The 26420-nt window shown below is 41.8% G+C and overlaps 1 protein-coding gene and 1 non-coding gene across 3 annotated transcripts; both read right to left on the minus strand.

The window, feature by feature from the left end:
• Nucleotides 1-913: 913 nt before the first annotated feature.
• On the minus strand, nt 914-26417 carry NMRK1 (nicotinamide riboside kinase 1). Of its 2 annotated transcripts, none has more exons than XM_047102248.1 (9): nt 26216-26417; nt 22922-22985; nt 17460-17550; nt 17124-17172; nt 10776-10923; nt 10612-10683; nt 9424-9557; nt 7047-7130; nt 914-1955 (listed from the first exon to the last, which is right to left on the minus strand). In XM_047102248.1, exons 2-9 carry the CDS (start codon nt 22948-22950, stop codon nt 1936-1938), a joined length of 627 nt encoding a protein of 208 aa, XP_046958204.1. In that variant the 5' UTR covers nt 22951-22985; nt 26216-26417; the 3' UTR covers nt 914-1935. The 2 variants fall into 2 exon arrangements, with proteins under 2 accessions (XP_046958204.1, XP_046958210.1); XM_047102254.1 differs by having other exon boundaries at nt 9424-9530; nt 26216-26415.
• On the minus strand, nt 3884-3997 carry LOC124505382 (small nucleolar RNA SNORA12). Its single transcript, XR_006960653.1, has one exon. It is a non-coding gene; the product is annotated as a small nucleolar RNA SNORA12 (small nucleolar RNA).
• Nucleotides 26418-26420: the final 3 nt, after the last annotated feature.

Below are 26420 nucleotides of genomic sequence, written 5' to 3' on the forward strand. Positions count from 1 at the left end.
TACAGTTTACCTGAAATTCAAATTCACCTGTGCGTCCTCTAATTTTGTTGTTTTTTCCCCCTAAATCTGACAACTCGATGTGCAAACCCTAGACTGCCTGCCTTAAACTTCCTTCTTTTGTAAAAAATAAATAAATAAATAAATAAATAAAATAAATCCCAATGAGTGTAAGTTACTACTCCTCGAATAAGATACTGGTTGCATGTGAATCCATTCCTGATGTAACAGGAAGTTATAAAAAGTACCCGGTATTTTTTGTGTGTTCACCATGAGCCAGACACTGTGCTGGTGAGCAGGGGCGTGTCTGTAACTAAGTCACAGAGGTCAGACCTGCCTTCATGGAGCTTCCATGTAGCTGGGGAGATAGCCACTAAATGAGTGACTGTGTAGGGGGCAGGACAGTTACAATTGGGATGAGTGCTGTGACGGCCAGGTAGGGCAGCTTTGAGAGCATCTGTGGAGGGAAGGATGAGAGAAGTCCTCCATGAAGCAGGATGTCTGCCTCTGTGGAGGCACAGGTCGGTTGGAGGGAAAGGTTGTGGCACTTGCTCCGAGTGTCGGGAACAGCCTGGGCGCCCGCCATGAGGCAGGAAGGGCCCTGGTAAGTTTGAGGACAGGAGGTCTCAGCACCGAACAGCAATGGACTGAATGATGGGCAATGAGAATAGAGAGGCAGGCACACTGAAGCTAGTTCAGGGAATGCCCTGGGGGCCGTGTGAAGGATTTTGAACATGATCCTTATTCTACACTACACCCGTGCTAAGTACTGTTGATATTCCCCTTTTACAAAGAGGAAATGAAGACTTTGAATAGTGTGATCCAAGTCATTTAGCTATTAGGTGGAAGAACTGCCATTTGAGCTCAGGGTTTGTTTTTTTGTTCTTTTTTGTTGTTTTGTGTAGTACGTGTGACCAAAAAAACCCCTTCCCTAATTGCCACTGAGGACAAGCTAGTTAGAAATATAGAAATAATGAGAGCTGATCAAATGAGTTCCAGTTAAAGTTAATGTAACAATACATTTCTATTTGTAAAGACTGAGAGGATTGTGAGCAATCTGTTTGTTAAAAAACAAGAGGTTGATCAGTATAATACATGATTTAAATTCCAGTATTTAAAGAGACCTCAAAACATTATAGAATTCAGATCTCCTGTCTCTTCCTTTCAATCAAAGGTACTACTTATCATCTAAGTAACTGTAACTGATTTCTGGGACTTCAAACCACTGGTTTGACAAAACCCAAAATAAAACAGAAAATATACCATTTGTAACAAAGTAGCAACACAAGAGACACAACGACCCAGTGGTTTTACACATATGCAAGAACAGGAAAAGCAGCCACAGCGACAGAACCCACAGAAAAAAGACATTGCAGCAAATTGCTGATTCGCTCAATGTGACTGCTACTCCTGGTAAAGCCTTCATTTGCAGGAAATAGAATCGATACTGGATGGTAATGAAGATTATAAAAAAATTAGAAATAGAAAAATATCAGCATGCTTTAGGTAAATCCTTTGTGATCCTTGTATGTGTGTGTATCTCTATACACACATTGCACACATATATACCTACACACACACAGACACACACAAACATAATGGATTACGTCTCTACTGGATTGTGATGTAAACCTTATTTCGTACTTGGTCCTATTTGGAAAAGTTTGACGATCATTGGTCTAGAGGAACTGACTCCTTAGTGAGCTAATGCTGTATCTCTGCACTCCTTGGAGCGAGAACAACTCATCAAGGTACATTCCCGACCAGTGGCACGGATCCCTATTTACTGTTCCTCACGTGGCGGAAATCATATGTGGTAACACAAACGAACGAACTACAGCTGTCATCATACCAAAGTACATATTGTATCTTCGTGCAGGTTCTTAAACAGAGGCCTTCGAGTTTCCTAATCCATCCCCCGAAGGGTTCAGTGCATCTTTATGTTGTCACGTGCAAACCTTGGGAACAAATACAAGCAGAAGAGAAATGAGTAGAGAATTCCAATTTCCATTGTATTAAATCTTTACACTATCAACAGTAAATCTTAACGTTAACATCACAGGGATTCTGGGACCAGAAATGCTGGTTTTCCACAAAGAACTAAATAGAGGCCAAGTCTCATTCTTTATTCCTTGATTAAATTTAAGCCTATCTGAAGATATCAGATACCCAATATCATTTGCAACTGGTATAATAATCATTGGCTTAAAAGAATGAAATAGTTTGAAAATTAGAAGAATATCACAAAGGGTGGCTGGCTGTACTAGAATTATTGTTTTGGAATGTTATCCTTGATTTGGGAAAAGTGTACTGGTACCTTTAATCTTTCTTCATAAACCAAGGAAGCGTATGTGAGCCTGACTTTGGGACTTTGGCTTGAAACTCAATGATAAACCTGTTGTATTTGTGCTACATAGTTTGTGTTGGAAAAACACACATTTTTTGGTGTAGTCATCTCTGAAGTATGTAAATATAAAAATGATTATAGTCTTTGACCAAGCAAGTGCTACTTCCAAAAAAATTTTAATTTTTTTTAATGTTTATTTTTGAGAAAGAGACAGAGACAGAGCATGAACGGGGAAGAGGCAGAGAGAGAGGGAGACACAGAATCCGAAGTAGGCTCCGGGCTCCGAGCTGCCAGCACAGAGCCTGACACAAGACTTGAACTCCCGAACCATGAGAACATGACCTGAGCTGAAGTCGGACGCTTAACTGACTGACTGAGCCACCCAGGTGCCCCTGAAAAATTTTAATATAATTCAAGAAGAAGAAAACAAGTGATATAGGCAGATATTTTTATAGCACATTATTTGCTAATGTGAAAAACTTACGATGGCACTAAATGTCCAGCAATTGTGAAATGGGTCATTAATCCTATGATAATGTGGACTACTGTATTAGATAATTATACTACTATTACCTTTAATTGGACATTCTAAATTCAATGTATAAAAATACCAAAAAGAAAATACACACATTTTATCAAAATTTTATTTTGCAATTTCCTATTCCTTAGATTTGAAATGTAACATAGGACATCTTTCTTCTCCACTGAGATGTCAAAGCCAAGTCTTATAATGCACTTTTTTTTTTTTTTTTTAGAGAGGGAGAAAGAGCATGTGAGCGGGGGAGGGGCAGAGGGGGGCGGAGGGGAGGGAGAGAGAGAGAGAGAGAGAGAGAGAGAGAGAGAGACAGAATTTTAAGCAGACTCTATGCCCAGCACGGAGCCTGACTCAGGGCTTGATCTCACAACCCTGAGGTCATGACCTGAGCCAAAATCAAGAGTCAGACACGTAACTGAGCCACCCAAGTACCCCCTTATAATTCACTTTAAAAAAAAAGTTTTTTAAGTTTATTTTGAGAGAAAGAGAGAATCAGTGAGCAGGGGAGGGGCAGAGAGAGAGAGGGAGAGAGAGAATCCCAGGCAGGCTCTACGCTGTCAGCACAGAGCCCGACACTGGGCTTGAACTCACCAACTGTGAGATCATGATTTGAGCCGAAACCAAGAGTTGGGCCCTTACCTGACTGAGCCACCCCCGTGCCCCTATAACTCACTTTTAATGAGCAAAATAGAACTCAGCCTTGACTCCTTTCACTAGGAGAGCTGTTTAGTTTTGCTCAGTTTCATTTTACAATAAGCTCTATAAAGCTCCTTAAATAGTAAATACTAATGTAAAAACAAAAAACCATGGCAAGTAACCATGTAACCATGTAAAGAGACTGATGGGAACAGCAAAAATATTGACTGTGTCCTCATTAAAATGGTAACACTGCTGATTGGTAGGAATTTAAGTGATTTTTTTTTTTTACATAAAAACTTTTAAAAAATAATTAATATGCTTTTATAATGAGATGTAAATACACACTTTTCCCCTTTTTCCTTCCCGCATGTGGGAGCCGCTCTTCCGCCAACCTTTTCTAGCTCCTACCCAGTACATGTGGCAGATTCGGGCTCCTTTGAAAACGTAACAAGTGTGCCAGAAAGAAAACCATCGCCATGAAAATAAACATTCTCAAAAGGACTCTGGACGTTCCGATGGCTAGCCTGCCTTGTCATTGTGAGAATGGGTAACGACTGCATTTTGCCTCAAACACTGAATTTAAATAAGGATTAAATTAGAACTTTATGTTTCTTACTCTCCTGGGTCATTTGCTTCATTAATAATTAAATTCAATCTCTGTTTCCCTCTCGTTATTATTACTTTACCACAATTATGATTTTATGTGCTTAGAGTGGAAATTGAGTTCAGCAGGTTTAGGAGATGTTACGCGAGGCCTGCAGAGTAGTGCTTAGAAACACGGGCAAGGCCTCCCTGCCAGCTCAGCCCCTGACTGTGGGTTAAACCAGGCCACACTGAGGATCCCTCCAGGAGGCTCTGCCAGGGCACTGCGGTTTAAGAACTGGGAAGGGGGGGGCTACTATAAATAATACCAGAACTAAGGCAACTGGAAAAAAAAAACAAAACAAAACATAGATCTTAAGAGGTAGGAAAAGCTCATCTACTTTGGACTTTATAGCTTTTTTAACATTCTTTATTTTTTCTCCTACTTAACTTTACCCAATATCTAGGACACAAACGAGATAGCCTTAAAAGGCGAAGTTGAATACTCCTTACAAACCTCTAGGACGTAAGCAAGGGAAAAGGTGGGTGCCACACACGTGGACATGTACTTTCTTGTGGGCTTTCAGTGTCCATCAAAACATACCTGTTGTTCTTGGGCCCTGGGACGGATGGCACACGCTGGCGTGCGGTGTGGAACTAGGTGAGGTTTGCCTGAGCTATTTGCTTAAGGCTCCTTTCATCTTTATCAGGAGATGGGCGACAAGGCAACGCCACAGAGTCCGACTTAGTCACTAAGACATGGAGGTGAGGGGCGCCTGGGTGGCTCAGCTGGTTGGGTGTCTGACTTCAGCTCAGGTCATGATGTCACGGTTCGTGGGTTTGAGCCCCGCACCGGACTCTGTGCTGACAGCTCAGAGCCTGGAGCCTGTTTCGGATTCTTTGTCTCCCTCTCTCTCTGCCCCTCCCCTGCTCATGCTCTTTCTCTCAAAGATGAATAAACGTTTACAAAAAGAAAAAAAAAGAAAAAAAAAACAGAAATGGACTTGAGCACTGGCCATTATTAAGAGGATGGAAAGGTATAGGTGTCCAGCAGCTAAAACACCCTGAAGTATCTCACTAGGGCCAGAAAGGGAGCTGATAACCCTCAGAAAGAGGCCCTGGCTCAGGGGCTATGATTTATGAAGGCTGAACGCCCCCTTCACCCTACACCTCCTTACAGCCGTTCATGTCAGTGCTGAGTTTCCCGGCCTTTCATCCAAGTAACAGATGGCAGAGGTAGTCCGGTATACCTGCCACGGACTGTAAGTTCCACTAGAAGAAACCTTAAAATGCTACTGAAATTTCTTCAAATGGGCTCCTGCCTCCGTGAAGGGCTGAGCCTGAAACCAGGAGTGTGGAGGACCAGTGGGCTGGCTGGCTGGGCTCAGTCCCCTTGTAAGACAGGGATTTACTGAGAACAAAGGAAATCTAATTCTTATTAGAGATGATGACATCTGGACTAGGGTAGTTAAATGCACGTAATATTCTCCACTGCAGGAGTGACTCATACCGACCTCTCTTGAATGAGCATTTTGCATATATTCACCATGAAAACCCTGTTAGTTCAAACAGTTCGAATATAACAGCAGGTAGGTCTAGAGTTTTGTTCTCCCTGCATGCTTTTTCATCCTTCTGGTTTCTACCGCCTGCTCTGCTTTCCCTTTGGGGAATTTCTCCCCCTAAACAAAAGGCCTTAAGAGAGGCATTCAATTACAAGATGTGCGCATGTCCCAGTCCTAGCCAATCAGAGTATGCCATCTCCCTGGCCAAAGTGATTGGGTTAGCACAAGGCACGTGACCCAAGCAGGACCAATCAAAATCTTCCCTGGGAATTTTTAGCTCGGCTAAAATGTAAAAGTGCTTTTTTTTTTTTCATTTCTTTTTTTTTTTTTGTCCTTTCATATTGTTTTTTTTTTCAATATATGAAATTTATTGTCAAATTGGTTTCCATACAACACCCAGTGCTCATTCCAAAAGGTGCCCTCCTCAGTAGCCATCACCCACCCTTCCCGCCCTCCCACGCCCCATCAGCCCTCAGTTTGTTCTCAGTTTTTACGAGTCTCTTATGCTTTGGCTCTCTCCCACTCTAACCTCTTTTTTTTTTTTTCCCTTCCCCTCCCCCTAAAAGTGCTTTTAAAAAAAAACATTGAAAATAAAGAATTTTAAACATATGCTAAAGCAGTGAGAATCACATATAAACCCCTTGGAACCCAAAACCCAGCTTCAACATTTATCAACTCATGGGAAATCTTGGGAAAGGATTAATGGTCTTTTTCTACTGTTGAGCCTAAGAGGCTGTTCAGCCTAGGAGTATGGTGCTGCCACAGCCATCGTATCTGTCAGCAGAGAGAGTCTGACTTCAAAAGAAACCCAAACAGAACGTGGAATTGTGGCAGAGTCTTGAAGATGACATTTGAACCAGCTTGATCCAGCTGAGCCCCTGGACTTTCTTTGTGCTTAAACTAGATAAAGGAAAAGTTTCTGGTACTTGCAAAATGTGCCATCTTATATGAACACCTTAAGGAAACATTCAATAAATATTTTTTAACATCTTGTGTTTATTTTTGAAGTATTGGGGAAAATAAATTCATGGGAAATCTTCTAGAAGAATAAAGGAGAAGGGGAATTCTTGACATATTAAAATGAGATCACCAGCATTTTAACTTCACTCTGCTCAAAGGATAATTTCAGTCCCACTGAAATAACATCCATCTACTAAACAATTTAAACGACATAACATAAACGTATTTTCACCCTTAAATAAAAAAAACCTTATAAACAAAATAATCAAGTCCCCAAACCCATTCAGAGTCTCTGATTCTGAATTATCTTCAAAGCAATGAATGAATGGATATAATCACTCCTACGTTCGCGTTCTGGTAAGCCATTCTTGGGTATAAAATGAACTATTTTCCTGGCTGTTCCTTTACCATCCATAATACTTACCCTTTTGCTTTGCTAGTTCTTGTATTAGATCTTCATACACTTCTTTAAAGAGGTCCTCTGCAGATTTTGTTCCATCTAGGTAAACTGGGAAGGAGAAAGGAGGGTGGACCGGTTAGTACAGGATTCTTACTCTGGCACTTGACATCTCTTAGGAACACGAATAGGGTTGGGGTGTCTGGATGGCTCAGTCCGTTAAGTGTCTGATGCTTGGGTTCAGCTCAGGTCATGAGCTCATGGTTTCATGAGTTTGAGCCTGCACCTGGCTCTGCACTGAGTGTGTGGGGCCTGCTTGGGATTCTCTTTCTCTCTCTCTCTCTCTCTGTCTCTCTCGCTTTCTTTCTGCCCTTCCCCCACTCACACTGTCACTCTCTCAAAATAAATAAATAAACTTAAAAAAAAAAAAAGAATACGAATAGGTTTAAACAAAGAATGCAGGGCCATAATGTAAAAAGAAATTAATAGTCATTAAAGAGAGAAATAGATTACAGTCAGGAACAAGAAGTTAAAAAAATTTGGTTTCAGCAATGCATACTAGCAGATGTGAAAGTTATTTTTTGAAAAAGCAAGAGTTACGTGGTACTGTGCATGTGGCACTTTAAGAGCACTGCAGAGGTGTCTCCCCAAAAGAATCATTTAAGGGGGTGGTTCTCCAACCTACGTATGCATCAGGCTTGCCTATGAAGCTTCTTGAATCATGCAGGGGTCTGGGCTGTGCCACGTATGTACTGACTCAGAATTCTCCAGGCCCAGGAGATATTTTTACCCAAACTGGCATAGTTAATTTTGAAGAAAAAGTAGAAGCTATGTAGTTAAAGGAAGGAAAGAACTCTTTAATCAGAAAACTGGAGGTAAGGGGCGCCTGGGTGGCTCAGTTGGTTAGGCGTCCGACTTTGGCTCAGGTCATGATCTCACAGTTCACGAGTCCGAGCTTGGGCTCGGTGCTGACAGCTCAGAGCCTGGAGCCTGTTTCAGATTCTGTGCCTCCCTTTCTCTCTGTCCCTTCCCCGCTCACATGGTCTCTTTCTCTCAAAGATAGATAAACATTAACAAAAATAATTAAAAAAAAAAGAAAACTGGAGGTAAGAGATAAACTTGTCTGTTAAGAAAAGGATGCACAGTTTGGAAGGGCTAGAAGCTGGGAGGTCGGAACACTGTAGGGATGAGATTTTAGAGCAAGGCTGTCTGTGCCTTAGTCTTTAGGGGCCCTGAAGTATGTTTGGATTTTATACCAGAAAGCTGGAGACTCTGACGGTATTTCAGCAAAGGGGGTGGGGGGCATGGTTAGAGTGGCATTTGAGACGGAGAGGGAGAGTGCCGCTCTGTATCTATTTCGTCACCCTGTTCTACTGAGCACACGCGTCCAACATCACACCCTCTGCATCCACCCTCACATAGCCAGGGGAATCGCACTAAAACAAGAATTTGATATCAACTATGTCCTTTTTTAAAATTGTTTTTTCAGTTTACTCATTTTGAGAGAGAGCGAGTGCATGAGCAGGGGAGGGGCAGAGAGAGGAGAGAGAGAATCCGAAGCAGGCTCCGTGCTGTCAGCGCAGAGCCCCATGCGGGGCTTGAACCCACAAACCGTGAGATCGTGACCTGAGCTGAAGTCAAGAACAAGACACTGAGTCACCCAGGTGCCCCTACCATGTCTTTGTTTAAAACCTCTCTGTACAAGCCTTCCCACTTCTCCCAGGATAATGCCCCAAGTCCTTAACTGGCCTGGTAGAGTTTAGATCTTCCCTGTGTCTCCAGTATCACCTCTCTCTCAGTTTTCTCTACCAAAAATACACCAACCTTCTCTCAGGTGCTACTCGCTCCTTTGTGTCCCTGGTCTTTTCGGGTACTCTGGAGTGATCTTCTGTCTACCGACCTATCTCCCTTTGTCCATTTAAACCCTTTAGAGTGTGGTTTAAGAGGATTCTTCAAGGAAGGCTTCCCTGATTGCTGGGCCTTGGGCTGTCCCCCTGGAACTTGGTGGCACAGCACTTGGCATAGCTAGAGAGGACATGCTCGTGCAGCCAGGATCTTTAACGGCTGTTTCCTGGACAGAATGTTGGCTCTTACAAGTGGGGGCAGGTTTTGTCTTACTTCCCTTGACATCAGCAGGACACTGCCTTACACACAGAAGACATTCACTCAATATGAGTTTCATGAATGACCACCTAGAAGCTGACAGGCTTTGATGAGAGTTGAAGACCGAGAAACAGAAACCAGTAGCACCTACTGTGGAAGCAGAGGAGCCCAGAGTGTTGTGGCTTAGAAGGATCCTTTATTATGTAATCCACGAGGAAAAAACCTCCTAATGTCCTTGCTCTTGTGGACTTAAAGGCAAAGACAAGTAAATGCCCTCTGTAGAGGGAGAAAAGGCACTTACCAATCTCCCACGTGATCTTCGCCATTTCTCGTCTGTGCTTTAGATACATGGGCCACACGTGGCCATCAAAGTACCCTGGGGTGTCTGGAGGCTCGTAGACTCTCGTACTATCAAAACACACAGGAAACTTTATACTGATGGAAACACACAATTGATAAACTAACAGTGGTCAGGATAATGGGAAAATCACTGAGACTTAATCTAAACAGGATTAAGAGCATACATACATTTTAGACTCAGTGCTACTTACAAAGACAATAAAATGGATTTACTTTCCGGGTTGCAAAAACATTATTTTTGTAATTCGCTACCATTCATAATTATTTGCCTACGCTTCAGTGCTTTATAAAAAAATCAAGAGCAAATATCAACATAAATAATGACAGAGGAACTGATATGTTGGATTAAGCTTTCAACTAACTGGTGTCCTTTGTGGCTATAGCAGAACAATGGTTCACAAATTTAAAATAATAATCAACATGGGACTGGCTCACTTGAAGATTTAGGACAGAGAAGTCAAATGGTTTGTCGAAAGGCCTTTTCTTGGAACAGTAATTTGCAGGGTGCCTGGGTAGCTCAGTCAGTTAAACGCCCGACTCTTGATTTCAGTTCAGGTCATGATCCCATGGTTGTGGGACTGAGCCCCACATGGGACTCTGCACTGACAGCTCGGAGCCTGCTTGGGATTCTCTCTCTCTCTCTCTCTCTCTCTCTCTCTCTCTCTGTCTCCTCTTCCCCTGCTCACGCCCTCTCTAAATAAATAAATAAATAAATAAATAAATGTATGTTAGAAAAATAATTTGCATTAGTCCAGGTGGATGAGCATTTATTAACAAGGTTTTGCTCTTTATGTAGAAGAGATGAGGCCTTATTGACATACACACTGCTCAATAATGTTCTTTCCTTGTTTTTCCTACAATTTTGTCTTTTAAAAAATTAAAAAAATGTTTTTGCTTAAAAAATTTTATTTTTTGTTGAAGTACAGTTGACACACACTAGTTTCAGGTGTGCAACACAGGGATTCAACGTGCCTATATGTGCCTCCATGGTCACCATGAGTTAGCTGCCATCTGTCACCATACAAGCTGTTATAAATACGACCAACTCTATTCCCTATGCTGTACTTTTCATCCCCATGCATATTTTGTCCTTGGAATTCCAATCCACAAAGGTGATATCAAAACTCACCTCCTCCTCCTCTTACATTCTTCATACGGAATGGTCAGAAAGTAGCTTCTGTTCCATAGTGTGTCGAGGGGCCTAAAATAACAGCATATTTAGTTTGTAAGGTTTCCCTTCCCCCCCCCCCCCCACCACTCACTAAAGGTCAGTATAAGGTTGAGGATGCTTACTTATAATTAAAGAGAAGGAAGCCTTCGACGATCAATATGGGAATTTCCTCGGCACTTCCAGAGTCTGTTGATGCCAGGGACTGTCCTTGGCTTTCCATCCAGCAGGAAATGGTGGACATCATTTTTTCCATATTGAGCGCTTCAAGCACTTCAAGTAAATGTACAAAAATACATGAAATGAATACACAAAAGTTTTATGATGTGGCTTTGTATGATGAGTATGTCTAGGGCTCTATAAATACATAAAATAATACTATTTCATTTACCTTTCAAAATAGCTAATAAATGTTTTAGATAAATTTAAACTCAATTTAATATTTATTTTTGAGAGAGAGAGAGAGAGAGAGCGCGCGAGTGCAAGCAGGGGAGGGGCAGAGGGAGAGGGAGACACAGAATCTGAAGCAGACTCCAGGCTCTGAGCTGTCAGTACACAGCCTGATGTGAGGCTCGAACCATTGAACCTGGAGATCATGACCTGAGCCAAAGTCAGACGCTCAATCGACTGAGACACCCTGGTACCCCGAAACATTTTTAATATGTGAAATTTCAAATATATACAAAAGTAGAGTAGGATGAATTCCCATGGCCCCATTACCAGCTTTGACAATCATAAACTCATGGCTAATCTTGCTTTATTTATAATGCCTGTTCCCCCCGTGACTACATAAAAGTTTAATATTTTTGATAACAAAATATCTATAAATTAGCTTGAAAAATAAATGATATGCTGGAGAAAATACCTGCAATGTATTTCACAACATCTTTAATATACAAAGCATTCTCATAGGCAATTAAGAGAAAAATCATTAAAAATTTTATAAAGGACATGAATATGTCCTTTTCAAACTCTAAACTGTGCATACTTTTTGAGCTTACAATTATAATTCTGCAAAAGTATTCTACAACACTGATTCTCAAAGTATAGTACGTAGACCAACAGCATTGGTATCACCTGGGAATTTACCAGAATTGTAATTTCTGAGCCCTACTCTGGAACTACTGAATTGAGCCATCTGGACTTAGGTTTTTTAGTGGAAGGTTTTAAAATTATCGATTAATTTATTTAATAGGCATAGGACTCTTAGGATTTTCTCTTCTGTTATTAGCCTTGGTAACTTGCATTTTCCTAGGAAATGGTCAATTTCATTAAAGTTTTCTAATTTAGTTGCACAAAACGTCCATAATATGCTCTTATCTTTTTAATGCCTATAGGCTCTGTAGTGATACTACCTTTGTTGTTTTTGATATTTGTAATTTGTGCCTTCTCTTTTCTTCTTGATCCATCTTGTCTAATCTGCTTAGGGATCAGATTCTTGAATTTGTAGGTTTATGTCTTATGCCAAATTTATGATGTTTTACCTACTTCTTTAGCACCACACTCTTTCTCCTTTCCTTCTGAGACTCCAATGATATGAATGTTAGAGCTTTTGTTATTGTCCCATATTTCTGTTAATTTCTTTTCAGTCCATTTTCTCTCTGTTGTTCAGATAAGAGTAATTTCTACTGTTCTGTCCTTAAATTCAGATTCTTTCCCCTGTCATATTTATTCTGTTCTTGAGCCCATTTGGTGAGTTTTAAAATTTCAGTTTACTGTATGTTGTCAATTTAAAAATTCCTATTTGATTTTTACCTCTTCTATTTCTTTACTGAGGCTTTCACATTTCTCACTTGATTCAAGAATGTTCACAATTGCTAGCTGAAGCCTTTTTATGAATGCTGCTTTAAAATCCTTGTTAGATAATTCCAGCATCTGGGTAATCATGGAGTGGTTGTTGATTTCTTCTCTCATTCAAGTTGAGAGTTGCCTGGGTTTTGATGTAACGAATGAATTTCAGTCTCGTCCTGGAAGGTTAGGGTATTATGTTGTGAGGCTCTGGATCCTATTTGATCTTTTTTTTTTTTTAATAGTTACCCTGTTTAGGTGTGGTATGCAGGTTTAGGTGGGGATGGGTGGTCATCCCCCTGCTAAACCTCACCAACATGGAGTGGGGGCAGCCACGAGGGGAGATGCGGGTGTAGCTTCATTGTTGCTTGGTGAGGACAGACGTTCAGCTCTCAACTGCATCCTCCTGACAGTAGCTGACGCTCCTCGGGTGGGGACAGTGGAGTCTCAAGTAACACCACCTCACACCGCGTCATCCTGTCTCTGCTGTAGGTGGCTGTGGGAATCCAGCTCTCTGGCTCCAGTGATAGGACCCCGGTGGGGTCCTTGCCTTGCTGGTGCCGGATGGGTCCAGAAGTCTTGCTCACTAGTCCCTGCTGACACCGTGAGGGGATGACGGTTTTTCCCTCTGTGTTTAGCTACAATAGGGTGGATATTATCAAAATGATATTCGATTTGAGTAGGCCATCCTTTTCCTGGTCCTTTGACTAGAGGGAACAGGTTTCTTGGGGCTTTTTTTTGTCTGCACCTATTGATGATTCCATGTTTCACACCCTTCCAGTACCCCTTCCTGGATATATGACAGGTAAAAAGAAAACCCACAGAATCACAGTCATGCCCTTCCTCAAGTCCTGAAGGCCCTAGGCGTTTGGCTCCCTTCTTTTCATCTTCGAGTCTTCCTTTGTTTGTCATGTTCCATCAAGGATTTTCAATTATAAGGGGGAAGAAGAGCAAGGAATGGGGCCAATCCAACTTAGCTGCAACCAGAAATACCATTAGTTTTAATATATCTTCATTACTGTTCAGTTAAAAGGATCTTCTGATTTTCACTGCGATTTATTCTTTGGCCCACGGGATACACAGAAGTGCTTTGCTTCAGATGAAATGTGATGACGTCTGGAATTTACTTCAAAAAATATAGAAGGAGAAGGTAAGGGTACAGATGAAATATAAATTGGTCAAGAGTGCATCATTTAGAAGTTGAATCCATGAGAGTTCATTATACTTTTCTGCCAACTTTTGCATGTTTAAATTTTTCCAGAAAGAAAGGATACTGATTAATTTCTAAACGCTTGGGAGTTTTCTGCTTACTCTTTTGTTACTGATTTCTAATTCAGTTCTCTGTGATTAGAAGATACCTCTATATTACTTCAAGTTACTGAAATGTACTAGGAATTGCTCCATGCCCTTGCATATGCTCTCTATTTTAATTAATGTGTCCTGTATTCTTAAGAAAATCAAAATGTGTATTTTGCTGTGATTGGCTACATGTTCCATATATGCTAGTTCAGTTAAGTTTGTTAATTGTGTGCTTCAAATCCGTTATACCCTTATAATTTTTGTCTGCTTTTCCCACTAGTTACTGAAGAAGTTGTATTAAAAATCTCCCACAACTGGGGTACATGGGTAGCTCAGTTGGTTAAGTGTCCGACTTTGGCTCAGGTCATGATCTCACGGTTGGTGGGTTCAAGCCCTGTACCAGGCTCTGCGCTGACAGCCCAGAGCCTGGAGCCTGCTTCAGATTCTGTGTCTCCCTTTCTCTCTCTGCCCCTCCCCCACTCACACACACACTCTCTCACTCTCAAAATTAAATAAACTTTAAAAAAAAATTTTTAAAAATCCCACAATAATTATAGATTTATGTATTTCCCCATTTAGTCTTCGTCAGTTTTTGCTTAACATATTTTGAAGTTATGTTATGAGGTGCATACAAATTTTGGATTGTTTATCTTCCTGTTGAATTAACTTATTTATCTCTTTGTTTTTAGTAATATATTAGTAACAGTATCTCTAGTGACACTCTTTGTGTTTACTTTGTCTGATATTAGTAGTTATACCAGATTTCTTTCAGTAGGCATTATTATTCACATGGCATTATCTTTTTCTAGCCTTGTCTACTTTTCTTTGCCTTAATATTTAAATATATCTCTTGTAAGGAGCTTTTTTTATTTTTCTTTCAATCCAGCTTGACAATCTTTGTTGTATTTTAGTTCAATTTTTTTTTTTTTTTTAATTTTTTTTTTCAACGTTTATTTATTTTTGGGACAGAGAGAGACAGAGCATGAACGGGGGAGGGGCAGAGAGAGAGGGAGACACAGAATCGGAAACAGGCTCCGGGCTCTGAGCCATCAGCCCAGAGCCTGACGCGGGGCTCGAACTCCCAGACCGCGAGATCATGACCTGGCTGAAGTCGGACGCTTAACCGACTGCGCCACCCAGGCGCCCCTAGTTCAATTAATTTAATGTAGCTACCAATATATTTGGCTTAAATCTATCATCTTACTCTCATTTTCTACTTTTCCATATCTTTTGACTTCTTTTAAGTTCTCTGTTTTTTACCTCTTCTGACTTATTTTGTATGTATCAACTACATTTTAATGATTCCATCTATTTATAAACTTGCTAGCTTTGTGTCTTTAAATTAACCTTTTGGTGGTTATCATAAAGATTTCAACATTACCTTGATTTACTTTAAATTTGTGTACTTGCCTAAAAATTTCAGATTTTCCTTAAGATAGACTCCTGGAAGTGGGACACTTGACACACGGCATGAATATATTAAGGACTTTGGGACATGCGTTCAGTCTCCCTTCCAGAAAGCTTATGTCAGTTGATATTTCCATTTATGAAAGTTTTTGTTTTATTAAGCCTGTGCCATCATTAGATAATTATTTCTTTACAAATCTGTTCACTTTGGGGCACCTGGGTGGCTCAGTCAGTTAAGGATCTGACTCTTGGTTTTGGCTCAGGTCATGATCTCAGGGTTTGTGATACTGAGCCCCACGATGGGCTCCATGTTGAGAGCATGGAGCCTGCTTGGGATTCTCTCTCCCCCTCCCTCTCTGCCCCTGTCCTGCTCATGTGCACGTGTGTGGACACGGGCTCTTCTCTCTTAAAATAAACACTGAAAAAAAAAAATCTCCTTGCAAGATAAGTGGGAAAAAATCATTTACAACTCTTTGGCTACTTCTGAGGTTGACTTTTTATTGTATATTTATTAATCGAATAACCTTTTGCTTTTGTAAAAAGCTTATTTATATCCTTGGACATTTTTCAATTAGAATATTAGTGTTTTTCGGGGCGCCTGGGTGGCGCAGTCGGTTGAGCGTCCGACTTCAGCCAGGTCACGATCTCGCGGTCCATGAGTTCGAGCCCCGCGTTGGGCTCTGGGCTGATGGCTCAGAGCCTGGAGCCTGTTTCCAGTTCTGTGTCTCCCTCTCTCTCTGCCCCTCCCCCGTTCATGCTCTGTCTCTCTCTGTCCCAAAAATAAATAAACGTTGAAAAAAAAAATTTTTAAAAAAGAATATTAGTGTTTTTCTTATCAGTTTATAAGAACTCATTTGCATTGGAAATAATTCTTTGTCTGTTGTTGAAAATGGTTTTTCCTTGTTTAACTCTTACTTTTTAATAATCTTCCTTACAAACCTTCGGGGGGGGGGGAGGAAATGAAAAAAAATATCCTGGCTACAGTTCAAGACACAAGAACAGGCAGCGAGTCAAGGATTTTGCTTCTCTTAAAACTATCATGTGTCTGTAAGAACTGATTACACAACATTTTTCCTCTAAGGTCGTCAAAGTTAAAAATAAAGAACACAGTTTATGGGTCTTTAAGAGAGCTGTTTCTGCTGCCAGTTTGCATAAACACTCAGTGATCATCTTGTTAGTTATCAAAGTTGATAAGACCATTAAATATAGTTTATTAGCATGACATTCTCTAGAGGAAAATAAATATTTTCTGACTTTATAATCCTTTGGCTTCAAAACAGTATTAGATTGGGCAAGGGAGCGAGGTGAATCCATCTAAAAAATATTCACTAACCCTTATGAGCAGTGGAAAGAAGAAACCAGCTGTCCGGTGCACCTTGGTCACTGGGAGGGAAGCCCACAGGATGAGCTTGGACTTTGTTCCAGGCAAGACTGCAGGGAGGGGGTGAGAGTAGAGCTATGTGTGCCCCCCCAGCAGGGATGAATATAGTACCAGCAAACATACCTTGTTCTAGCTTTAGAAAAAAAAAATCTACTGTTCCAATGTTTTCAGTTTTAAATATAAAACTAGGGAAAAAGGGTTTCATTTATTTATTTATTATTAAAAAAATTGTTTTTAATGTTTATTTTTGAGAGACAGAGATAGAGCTTGAGTCGGGCAGGGGCAGAGAGAGAGAGGGAGACACAGAATCCGAAGCAGGCTCCAGGGTCCGAGTTGTCAGCACAGAGCCCGATGCGGGGCTTGAACTCACGAACCACGAGACCATGACCTGAGCCGAACTCAGACACCTCACCGACTGAGCCACCCAGGCGCCCTGGGTTTCATTTATTTAAATAGTTGGACATAAATCAAAAACCTTTACAAAAGCATGTGTAGAGTATAGCAGTGTGTTTGAGCACGTTTCGAGACTGTCTTCACAGACAGAGGTTTGAAACAGAAAATGAACATTTGTGCATGTTTCACAAACTCATCTACTCACCGTCATACTGCAGAAATCCATTTGCGTCTATCTCTATCTCAGACTCTGGCTGAAAAAATAACGAAGCACCCATCAAAACTGTGCAGTGCAGAAATAATACAATTATAGAATGAAGAGGCGATAAACTTTTAGTAAACGCTTTGCATGAGGAGGATAAATAAAATCAGAGCCGCAACAATAAGTAATGCCATCTAGTGGATCAGTGACATTACTGCATGGAACCTGCCTTCACTACAAAAGCTGTATCGTTCAGCAAAGGCTTTTTGGACATAATTTAATCAACCGGCTACTAGGATTTTGTTGTGTTAAATGAATTACATGAGAAGTTTTAGATACCTTAAAGAAATCATCCTGAGATACGATACTGCAGTTTGGGAGGTGTTTCTGCAAATTCTTAGCCAGCGTTGTCTTCCCGCCATTTGTCACACTGAACAAAAAAAAAAAGGAAAAGAAAAAAAAATCAAAAATACCAAGAAGGAAGATGCATTTAATATAAACCATTTTAAAGTGATCTTAAAAAAAAAAAAAAAGGATATTTAAAACAATATGTATGGGATGCCTGGCTGGCTCAGTCATAAGAGCATGTGACTCTTGACCCTGGGGTCATGAGTTCGAGACCCACACTGGGTGTAGAGATTACTTAATAAATAATTTAAAAAATAAATAAGGTAAAATAAAACAACATGCAATGTCTAAAAGAAATTATTGGGGCACCTGGGTGACTCAGTTGGTTGGGCATCGGACTTCAGCTGAGGACATGATCTCATGGTCTATGAGTTCAAGCCCCACATCGGGCTTTGTGCTGACAGCTCAGAGCCTGGAGCCTGCTTTGGATTCTGTGTCTCCCTCTCTCTCTGCCCTTCCCCTGCTCACACTCTGTCTCTCTCTCTCTCAAAAATAAATAAACATAAATGAGAAATTATTTCTTTCATAGATATGTTGGCAAAACCATAGCCCTAAGTAGATCTACTATAATAAATGATAAGAAATATACTGGAAAGGATGAAGGAGAAAGGAAGCTAAGTACTGGGCAAGTCAACTGGGTAATACTAAGGCTTAAAAATATAGCTACTATGTGGGAAGCAAAAGAATGTTCTGTGTGTACTGAAACATTCACAGGGTTCATATGCAAAACCACAGAATATGAGCAGCACTTTTGGTTCAAGTGTATAAAATTGCAGGCGAGTCATTGTGATTTTGTTTCCATGTATCCTAGAGAAAAATGGAGGATGGGCTTATTACAAGCACTTAGCACACATCCACAGCTCTGCTGTGCTGCCTCCTTTCTCCTTAACCTCTCTCCGCTTTGGGGAGAGGTGGGAGAACCCATCAAAGCGTATCACATGTAGTCATCAAGGCTGGACTGTGACATCAAGGAGAATGGGGACCCTGACTAACTGCTCCGTGTGTCTACTTTTCCAGCATCTAATGCCACACACAGCGCTTCTCTAGTCATTTGGTCAGAGCTTTTCTCAACCTGGGGCTGACGTTTCTGAGGGTCTGTGGACAGACTCAGAGACTTTGTGAACTTGAATGGGAAAGAGATTACATCTTTATTCTTACTATATTCTAACAGAACTTTAGCTTCCCCTTTAATTATGAATATAAGTAACAAACATCAGTAGTCTTTACAGTACCTGTGACTTTGTCACCAATAGAAATCATAGATATTTTCATATTATGGTACAGTTGGGGCAGATATCTTGAAGCATCATCGACACTCATCATTATTTCAAATTTATGGCAGTTTTAAGACCTACCGCTGGATACTGTTATCTAATAAGTTAGTAAAGAAATGTATATATCACAATGCTACAATTTGTTTTGAAAATATTTTTATAACTGTATTTCAATATAACTGGTTTTTCCTCTGTATTCCTATGTTTTACTTTGTGCATTTAAAACCATTCCTCTAGGGGCGCCTGGGTGGCTCAGTTGGTTGAGTGTCTGACTCCGGATAAGGGCTCAGGTCATGATCCTAGAGTCGTGAGATTGAGTCCTGCACGGGCTCCGCGCTGAGTGTAAAGCCTGCTTAAGACTCTCTCCCTCTCCCCCCTCCCCTCCTGGTACTCTGTCTCTTCTAAAAACAAAACAACAAACAACAACAACAAACAAAACGTAACGTTACTTGAGGCAGCTCTTTCTGCTCACAGGTCTTGTCCCCATGCTACAATAAAACCACTTGGTTTCTCGGAAAACAAACAACAAAATATTATATTAAGTCAAGGCTTCATCATACGACCAAATGTCCACACTACAAAAGACTCTCTTTTGTTGTTTAAATGTTCATTTGTTTTTGAGAGAGAGTGTGTGTGTGTGTGCACGCTCAAGTGAGGAAGGGGCAGAGAAAGAGAGGGGGACAGAGGATCCAAAGCAGGCTCTGTGCCGTCAGCGGGACTGAACTCATGAGCCCTGAGATCATGACCTGAGCCAAAGTAGGACACTTCACCAACTGAGCCACCCAGGTGCCCTGATGGTACGAAAAACTCTTAACTGCACATTTATTTGCGAGAACCTGTGCTTAATCCCAGTTGAAAGAGTACAATATATTTAAAATCTAGAAAAGAAACTAACATTAATTCACCAAAATTGTTTATTGGATTTATTCAATATCACCTATATAACATACCTACAAAGTACAAGAAATAGGATTCAAGTTTTTCCAATTAACCTTAGAATACATAATTGGGTAGGATATGGGTGATCTTGAAAAGATGGGAAAGTGGGGCGGGGTGTTACTTTTTGCCTTGAGAAAATACTGGTACAATTTTTTTTTTCCCTTTTAACAAAAAAGGCCATAACCCAAGTTGAGTTTATATAGTCCAGATTCTGAACTTTGGTTTAAAATAGACAGTAAACAGGGATAACTTTATTATAGTATAAGCAACCTGGTTTGAAAATGTGTCGTGTTCTAGACTTATCCCTTTCAGATGATACAGTCAAACCGACAGTAATTAGATCCCTTCTCATTGAGTTAGCTGGAGACAATGAAGAACAGGTACTCCGGTTTTGTAGACTTGGAGGAGACAGACCAGGCAGAAGGCAGTCCAGGTGAGACAGATGGGAAAGGGAATTTAACAAGAATTTAACAAGTCGGAATTGAACAAGCTCAAGTCTAAGATCTACACTTGGAATCCTGCTCGGGTGACAGCTTAAGACTAACTCTTCCCTTTCAGCATGCTCAGAACCACCAGGCGCCAAGCTCACAACCACCTCACGTGCATTCCAACCTCAGGGCAAGAGTGTCCCAACAGGTGCATGCTTTATCCTAGGATATGGGGAAGGAAAACGACTACCTACTCGGAGCCACTTCCGTCTTTGTTCATAACACCCAAATAAACGCACAAGTCCTGGTCCATTTGTTTTTTCGTTACATAGCCAAGAGACAAGAGGGTTAAGTATATTTGGAATATGACAGAGCGCTAGGGAGGAGTTAAAAAGGCTATCTGTAGGTACTTAAACAAGAGGAAATCCATTCTGTAGCAGGTATATATTAATATTTCCATTTTAAAGTTGAGGAACCTAAGGATTGAAAAACCGTATACTCATAAAGCTTGCCCAAGATAACAGCTAGCAAGTAATAGCATACAAAGTCTAACTCCAAGGCCCATGGAGTTATATATATATTTTTAATTTTATTTTTTAAAATTTACATCCAAATTAGCATATACTGCAACAATGACTTCAGGAGTAGATTCCTTAGTGTCCCTTACCCATTTAGCCCATTCCCCCTCCCACAACCCCTCCAGTAACTCTCAGTTTGTTCTCCACATTTATGAGTCTCTTGTTTTGTCCCCCTCCCTGTTTTTATATTATTTTTGTTTCCCTTCCCTTATGTTCATCTGTCTCTTAAAGTCCTCATATGAGTAAAGTCATATGATATTTGTCTTTCTCTGACTGACTAATTTCACTTAGCATAATACCCTTCAGTTCTATCCACGTAGTTGTCTATGTATGAATGGACAAAGAAGATGTGGTATATATATATACAATGGAGTATTACTCGGCAATCAAAAAGAATGAAATCTTGCCATTTGCAACTACATGGATGGAACCGGAGGGTATTACGCTAAGTGAAATTAGTCAGTTGGAGTTATATTTTTTAACATCACATTTTTTAACATGAAAATCTGATAAAGATTATATACCTCTTCCCCGGAAAAGTGAATATCATCACACATGCATTACATTTTCAGGATCTTGACTGACTCTTGAACCCTTTGGAATCCCCACTATTCCTGGACGTCTTAATGTAATGATTATTTCATAGGGTAGCAAGTGGTAAGTATACAAGAAAGATCCAACACTGAGTCTAGAGGAAGGAAGAAAGGTAGGAGCAGAGGTCACTGCAGCCGAGTCTGGCAGGTGCTTCGCGGAAGCAGCACTAAAATGAAATCTTGGCACTTGCTGAGGAAGAGAGAGTAAAGAGGAGGCTTTCTTAGGGAGGTGTGGGCAGCACCCAGTGCACGTGGCAAGAAAGCCCGAGGCAGATATTGAGAAGAAGGGAATACGTAGAATGCAAGTTGGACTAGATGCTAGAGTAGACTGGGCAGCTGCCTCCCCACGTGCACCCCTGCTTCCGAGGCCTGGTGTGGACTGACCCCGCTCTCAACTCCAGGGCAGGGCCCCGCTGGCCTAAGCTCATCAAGGCAGGTCCATCCCTTTGGCCACAGTGACTGTGTGCACGGGGTAGAGCTAGTGCCATCAAAGGGAAAACCATGACTTACAGGGAGAAAGGCAGGCTAAGAAGAACAAGGTCTCAGGACCTACTGGTCCTTGTGACCAAAACATGGAGCCAAGTCTAGGACGAATCCAAGTGGAGGAAGACACAAAGAGAGGGAAAGAAACAAGTCTTTGGGGATACCACAGAGCTCCTGTATCAAACCTCTCCTACAGCCTACCTGTGCCTGAATCTAATGCATTTCTTTTATTATGTATGGAATGGTCTTCATGCACCAGGATACTCTGATTACATTCTGGGTGACTGATAACCACTGACTATTGTTCACTAAGCGAGAGAATAATTAAAACTTTTTTGCAAGACGATTCAACTGGCAGAGAGGTATGGAAAAAAGGTTAAGGGGGGGAAGGGACTGGAATTTGGGAATGAGGGTCTGAATTAGGATGATGGCAGTGAGCGCAGCAGGGAAGGCATGGACAAGAGAAGCCATGCAGAAAAAAAACGGAACTCTGGTTCTGGTTAGACGGGAGCCAGACAAGGCAGAGTTCTGCCACTGGATTCATCCCCTTTGACTTCTGATTACTTACCACAGTAATGTAAAACAATAACACAGTGATCTCCCCCAAATCACAAACTTCTAATTTTAATAGTCTCAAGTATTTCATTAATTGGACCATGCACAATGTGAATGTACCCAGAAGAAAGATGAACATAAAACAGTAGCAAAACAAATAATGTCCCTTGGTGTCTTATTTGCATGCACACCTCTGGTACCAGAGAGACTGGGCGACCATATAATTTAGGACACTTTTGAGAGGGAGAGGGGCACACAGCTAATAATTATGCCGGGGCAATGAGGACATAGGATAAAAAAGCATCTGATGTTAACTCCAGAAAAGAAATGGTAAAACAGGCAGATTTTGATTACTGAGGGTCCTGTTTCTCTGTTTGTAAGAGACTCTCTCATCTCCTGCCGCCATTTATAAAACAGCCAGTGGCCTGTTCCTTTCTTCAGGATTCAGGAATCCTGACTCCTCCTTCCCCACCACGTCTACAGGAAAACACCCTTTGGACATCCTGAGTACGTCCACCGGCTGTTTGTAGCAAAATTACTCACCCACTGATTCCCACGACAAATGTTTTCATAATTAGCTTTGAAAATCACGTCTTCGTAAAATTTCCTAAAAATTAAAAAAAAAAAAATTGAACGTGTATCACTTGCATATCTAAAGAAATAAGAATCCTAAATTAGGAGAGCCAGCTGAGGGGGAAGGATGACCATGACCTCTGGGGAACCCCACCCTGGATTATCCACATTCAGGAGAAGAGCTTCACCTCGTACCAGCTTCTCTGTCGCACTCACAACAGCTGGCGTGTGCTCCAGGCTTATAGGCCAGAGTCTCAGAGACCACACACGACAGAGGTTCATAACTCTGAAACTCAGTTTTAAGATTCAATCACCTGGAGATGACCCGTTTATTTCCCCAGTGGCAGGGAACCCACAGAGCTGGGAGGAGACGTCACTGCTGGCCAGAGGCAAAAGAAAGTGAATTCCCTTTAAGGGTACTATTTCCTCACTCAAAAATCAAAGTCCAGGGCCAGGGTAGACACACTTTTTCAGAAAAGGGCCAGGTAGTAAATATTTGAGCCTTTGGGAGGCAAGAGGCAAACTCAAAGTTATTACGTAGGTACTTCTACAACAAGAGAGAAAACAAGTTTGCATAACGGTTTTTTTTGACGGAAGTCAAAACGTAATAATGGAGTACAGTTTTGTTGTGGTAATACACATCTACTAACGAGAAGAATGGAATTCCTTTCTTACTGGGATAACATCTCTCTCGCTGGATTTCAAAGTTAGCGTTCCTAATCAGAAAACTGACTGCAAATGTTCAAGCCTAGGGCCAGGTTTTAGCCACAGGCCATTGTTTGTTGACCCTGCGTCTAGTGGGTGGAGGGCAGTTTCACACAAGGCCCCCTAAGGTTCAGTAAAGCAATCCTATGGATATTCTAATGGAGTGTTTTCACCTCTTTACGTGAAAAGGAGGCGCAGCTGCAGGGAATCTCACAATAGTGCTTCCTGAGGGTTGCCTGAACTAATGCTGCTCTTTATTCTGGACTGGCCTGGTGGGGTGATCAGGGAGCTAATCTGGGCCACTGGGGTGAGTGGCCACGGAGCTGGAGACCCCCAGCAGCCCTCCCAATTCCCATCCCTGATCTGTGTCCAAGCGACTTATTTTCTTTCTTCTTTCCAAGCTGCTAAAAAGCACTTTATTACCAAGAGCAAAGAAAGGATGCCCATATGTGCTGGCTTAATTGTGAGGCTCTCATGTATAATAGATGTCATTTTTATTGATGTATTATTAATGGCTGTGAACACTGAGTGGCAAGGGCTTCTGGTCCCCCTGCTTCATGCCACAGCTGTGCATACACATGAGGATATTGGATCAATTACACAGCATGCAAAGAACAAATGTGGCTGTGGCACTGGAGAGACGCTTGAGGGGATTATCTGGGTGGCAACGAGCAATTCAGAAATAAGGAGTGAGAGTCAAGAACGTACCTGTAAAATTGCTTGGGCTCAGGAGGGAATTCCCACAGTCAAATGCAAGTTTTTATCGAAACAGGAGCCCTTAATTCTATGGTAGTCAGCAGTCTCAGCCTGCCCAAGACTGTTTGGGTAAATGTCGGCTACAATTTAGTAGCACCGATCACGTGACCATGTGCTGAGAGGGGTGGGGAACTGGGAGAAGCCAAAGCAAGACAGGTGCTGGGGTGAGGGTGGGCCCAGCAATACCAGAAGTCATTTATTTCAGAAACCGCACTGGATGCACAGGGCAGCACCAAGGTGAACTCCGAGTGCAGGGCTGGAACCGTCCACCTCCACACTTTGTGTTATTACACTGTCTGCTGCCCACTTTGAGAACTATTTTAAAATCACACTTAAAAGCCAGCAATCAAGACTTGCCCCACTCCAAATATATGTAGTAGCAGACCCCATAAGGCGAAAACCAGCTTGATCAACTACAAACTAAATCACGGGCTGTCCCTGGAGAGACAACCCCTATTTGATCTGGGGCATCTGATTCCCTGGACTCATGTATTTTATTTTCTCAGCACAAAGTTTTCCTCAACAGCACAGTCATTTACATGGGGGGGGGGGAAGAAACTAAAATAGCCCAGAGCAAACCCAAAATGAGTATTTTAATTTCTTCTGATACCTTTTTTACCCTAAGTAAGATAGGATGCTGAATCTTTTTTTCACTACTTGTATGTGCTTATTCCGTGTATTCCACTACTAACCGAGGTACATTTTGGCCTCTAAACCGCAAAACCGTCAGAAGCGGTATGTGCAGAAATCAGCAGATTATAAGGAAGAGAGCAACTCTCGAATACACGTAACGAAATGTACCTCTCAGGGCATCTAAAGAACAGTCGGATATTTTGAAACCGGTGACATGTTTCAGGACTTCTCACTTAGTTGTTTTGTTCAGCAGATATTTTGATTATCTTCTCCCACACAACAGGGAAGTCTTTTCCTACTATTGTTTAAACTAAACAGAATTTCCGAATACTCAGCCCAGGCCCCTCTCCCTTGGAATCACTTTTATCTTTCACTAACCCCCAGCAGAAACTTTCAAGCTTCCCTTTACATAGACCCTCCTGTAAAGTTTTTTCTTTTAGGTTTTTTTTTTTTCCTTCCCTTAAAGATACAACTGATTTTATTACATAGACTGTGCTATTTTGAACTGAATGCACACTTGTATTTCTTGTATGCTCTGGCCCTTGCCTCCCACTGGAGATTCAATCTGCTAGGTGAGGGGTCGGCGAACTTCTGTGAAGTGCAGACAGTCAATGTTTTCGGCTTTGGGGACAGCAGTTCAGCTCTGCTGTGGCGAAGAGAAAGCGGTCACAGGCAATATATAAGCCAAATGAGCGTGGCTGTGTTCTAGCAAAACTTTATGGACACCGAAATGTGACTTTCTTATAACTTTCACGTGCCACAAAAATCTTTTGATTTCTTTTCATACTTTTTAAAATGGTAAAAATCATTCTCAGTTAGCAGGCCGTACAATAATAGGTGGCAGGCGGGTCGTGGTGAGTCCACCACAATACTCGTGGAATAAAAGGCTGTCTCCTCTCTTGGGGATCAAAAGCTGGCCCTGTCCCTGGTGACTTCACAACCCTATCACCTCTTGGTTGTCTCTAAGGATTATTATGGGCCGTTAAAGCACCACGCCACCACGGACACATCCTCCTCGGCAGGCCATCTAGCAGCCCGTTTGGGGTGTTGAGAGTTCCAACAGGGCTCGAAAGACGCAACCAGGTTCGGGGTCCAGCACTGCCACACATCGGGAAGACCCTCAGGCCTCGGCGACGCTGCGCAGCGCGGCCGGGTCGCGCAGATACTCACCGGCGCCAGTTCGAGTCTTCCCAAGCAAAGCTGCACAGGCGCTGGCCGAATGCGCGCCTGTCGCTGACCCGCCGCAACCCCCAAAGCTCGCTACCGGAGAGGCCCAATGCCCCTCCTTCCGCGCTCCTGCCCGGTAGGAGGCGGCCCAGGTAGCAGCCGCCAACCGAGGGCTCCGTCCCACTCGGGCCGGACGCGGCGCCGGCTC

Source organism: Lynx rufus, unplaced genomic scaffold (genome assembly GCF_022079265.1).
Source record: "Lynx rufus isolate CCGP_SWC_20201006 ecotype Redwood Valley unplaced genomic scaffold, mLynRuf1.p SCAF_10, whole genome shotgun sequence".
Lineage (NCBI taxonomy): Eukaryota > Metazoa > Chordata > Mammalia > Carnivora > Felidae > Lynx > Lynx rufus.